Source organism: Thalassophryne amazonica, chromosome 7 (assembly GCF_902500255.1).
Source record: "Thalassophryne amazonica chromosome 7, fThaAma1.1, whole genome shotgun sequence".
Taxonomy (NCBI): Eukaryota; Metazoa; Chordata; class Actinopteri; order Batrachoidiformes; family Batrachoididae; genus Thalassophryne; species Thalassophryne amazonica.
Genome location: NC_047109.1, coordinates 96,775,852 through 96,778,931, shown reverse-complemented (window position 1 = coordinate 96,778,931; position 3,080 = coordinate 96,775,852). Strand labels below are relative to the sequence as shown.

Here is a 3,080-nt window from a genome sequence, read left to right as displayed (position 1 = left end):
TGTGGCTTACTGCACTATTACTGTTTTGGAAAGAGTAAAAATTAAAAAAATTTAAGAGTAAAAATTTATTTTGTCTCAGAATTTATCCCTTCTAAATTGACTGAATTGACTTTTCCATCTGAAAGCACTTGTGTTTGCTCAACTGCACACCTGGGGTGTCTTAGGACCTTGCTCAAGAGCATCTTAGTGAACACTGGTTACAAGCTTATGTCTGATTATGTGAATACAATATGCTACATGATGGTATTATTTTTAGTATCTACCTGTATTACTATGCAACATTTTAGACACCCTAACAATGTATTATGTTTGCTATTGGGACAAATAATGTACTGTCTTAATCAATTAAAATTATTGATGCATTAATGTGGAGCTTTATAGTATTATATATATATATATATATATATATATATATATATATATATATATATAAAGCTGCAGTGATTAATCATTAAATTCATCAGCAACTATTTTGTTAATCTTTTGTGTCTTTTAATGTCAAGATTCTCTGATTTCAGCTTCTTAAATGCGAATGTTTTTTTTTTTATCAGTAAACTGAATATATTTGTATTGGAGACAAAACAGCACATTTGAGAATGTCATCTTCGGCTTTGAGAACCCCTGAAAGACATTTTATGGACCAAACACCTAATTGATCCACCCGCAAAATAATGACCAGATCAATTACTTGATAATGAAAATGTCATCTTTAGTTACAGCCCTATAAAATATGTCATGAGTTTACTTTGTGTGTCTTCTTGTGTCTCTGAGAAGCGGTAAAGCTGTGTACGTTTTTATTATTATTCTTACTTGATGTCCTTTATATGTTGTATTTTAATACAAGATTGAAAGTTATTGGTGGAATTTTATGATGAGTTTACCAAATAATTAATCAGCGAATCAGAATATAATCAACAGAACAGGAAAAAAACGATCATGAGATTAATGGATTAATTAATAGAGTAATCAATTACAAAAATAATCATTAGTAAACAAATATAACTAGCAGCAAAAGCTCCCAAATAAAGTAGGATATTTTCCATCTAAGATTTTGTAGTGAAGTAGAAGTCAAGTCATAGTCAGAGGTAGTAGAATATAGAAATACTAAAAGTACAAGTACCTCAAGAAAGACAATACTTGAGTAAATCAGTCCCTCTAGAAATTAGCAGTGCCAAAATGTCAACAAACAATTCAGCTAATTGTATATCTATATGTATAGATCTGCAGAGTTATATCCCTCTATACATGTATATTGGCTGAATTCCTTTTTGAATTAATTGTTGAAACCCTGACACCGCAAATTTCTAGAGGGTTTGACAACTGATCTTCATTACCTGTTTCATCCATTGCAGAGTGGGAGACCACCTCGAAGCACATGTTGTACATAGTCTTAACTAAAATAAAAGGTTAAGAGCTCACACATTTTACTTATTTCTATTTAGTATTCATAAATCTTCGAGATTTAATTAAATTTATATCATGCCAAATCACAACATGGGTTGTCTGAAGATGCTTCACAAGAGCAGGCTCCCAAAAAGTGGAGGCACCTCAGCCGGGTGATATTCAGCAATCTTTCATTACCTTTAACTGTTTTTGAAGCATTAAATTTGTCAAACACATCCTCTGTCATCTGTCTGTCGATTGGCAGCAACTCAGATTTGGACTATTTGCTTCATGTACAAAAATATTTATTTGAAATATGCAGAAATGCACACAAAAATTATTTACAACACTGAAGAACACATAGAATACAGCATATTAACAGTATGAACAGTCTTTTTTTTAAGATGTGGAAAACTCTCCACTTAGCAGATATTATGTTTGCAGTCTTTAAAGTAGCCACAGCTTCAGTCATTTACAGCTTTATGTTTTTGCGTAATTTTTCTTCCTTCTTTTCCTGAGGACTCGGCAGTTTCAAGAAGCCTCGCTGCAGAAGAGCATATCGACGAGCAGCTCGAGCAGATCCGTCTGGCCGATCACGGGCCGGAAGAAGAGTTCTGTGATGAGGCTGGGCGTGATGGTCTGCAGCGTGGAGGCCGTGAGGAGGATGCGGGCAAACCGCTCCGGGTCACCTGGGTGAAGGAGCTGCACCACCTCACTGAGGGCGTGCTGAGCTTCTTGTTGCAGCCCTTGAACAAACATAGCTGCATTTAAGTCTGGAACATCTGTAAAATGTAAAGATATGTCATTCAATCCTGCAGCAAATGACACTGTTTCAATAGTATTCACATTAAAACGCATACCTGGATTAAATATCGTGGTCCCTTTGAGGTACGCGTACTCCTTGGGACTTAAATCCAATGTCCAAAACTTTTTGAGGCAGGATTTCAGTTTGCTGACACCGGCCATGGTGGGCTGCTCTCTCTTCGTCTCGGGGCTCTGCTGGCCGTTCAGGAGGATCTTCTTCAGCATACTGTCAGCCGGGCTCTCCGTCACCTCAAAGTCCACGTGTTCTTGCGCCAGACCCAAAATGAAGAGCGGAGCCCAGCAGGCTTTGAGAAGTGAGAACTGGTCATTTGGAGGAAGCTGGTTAAAAGCAGGTAGATTCTTCATGAAGCTGGCGGTTTTCACCAGAACTGCTGAAGCGTCTTTGCACGCCTCAGACAGCCTCAGCAAGCAGACCGTCCATCTCGTCTCACAGTTACACCTGTGAGGAAGGGAAGTGGAGCCGAAGCTGCTGTTCTCATTGTCCACTTGGCTGAGGATGTTGTAGAGGATTGGATTTGACAGCCTGTCGCTGCTGGCAGAACAATGACATCTGTTATCCATGTTGCACGCTGGAGATTCTAAACGTGAGCGTGTGAAAGGTGCCTTGTATCGACTCCCGCCGCTGCCTTTCATTTTATAAAGCCAACCACCCCCCTTTTGTGGACCTTGACTTGTCAATAGACCTGGTGAAAAACAGCCATGCGCTCTGCCAGGTGACTGGTGGAATAACCCTGGGAATCTGATAAGCTTTTCTCAATGAAATGGAGCTACAGGAGTAAATGCCTGGATATCAAGAGGGTTGGCTCTTATCTTTGTGCTGGTGTCGTTAACCCAAGCAGTACCAAGCTGCCAAGGACTACAAAGGTAATTAG

At 38.9% G+C, this 3,080-nt stretch overlaps 1 protein-coding gene across 1 annotated transcript; it reads right to left on the bottom strand.

Moving 5' to 3' along the window:
- Positions 1–1,776: 1,776 nt before the first annotated feature.
- nr0b2a (nuclear receptor subfamily 0, group B, member 2a) lies at positions 1,777–2,817 on the bottom strand. Its single transcript, XM_034173572.1, has 2 exons — positions 2,244–2,817; positions 1,777–2,165 (listed from the first exon to the last, which is right to left on the bottom strand). Exons 1-2 carry the CDS (start codon positions 2,767–2,769, stop codon positions 1,915–1,917), a joined length of 777 nt encoding a protein of 258 aa, XP_034029463.1. The 5' UTR covers positions 2,770–2,817; the 3' UTR covers positions 1,777–1,914.
- Positions 2,818–3,080: the final 263 nt, after the last annotated feature.

Coding starts and splice junctions, on each gene's coding strand:
- nr0b2a (XM_034173572.1), bottom strand. CDS start 2,769: ATGGATAACAGATGTCATTGTTCTGCCAGCAGCGACAGGCTGTCAAAT. Junction 2,166..2,243: donor GACCACGATATTTAATCCAG/GTATGCGTTTTA, acceptor TACATTTTACAG/ATGTTCCAGACTTAAATGCA.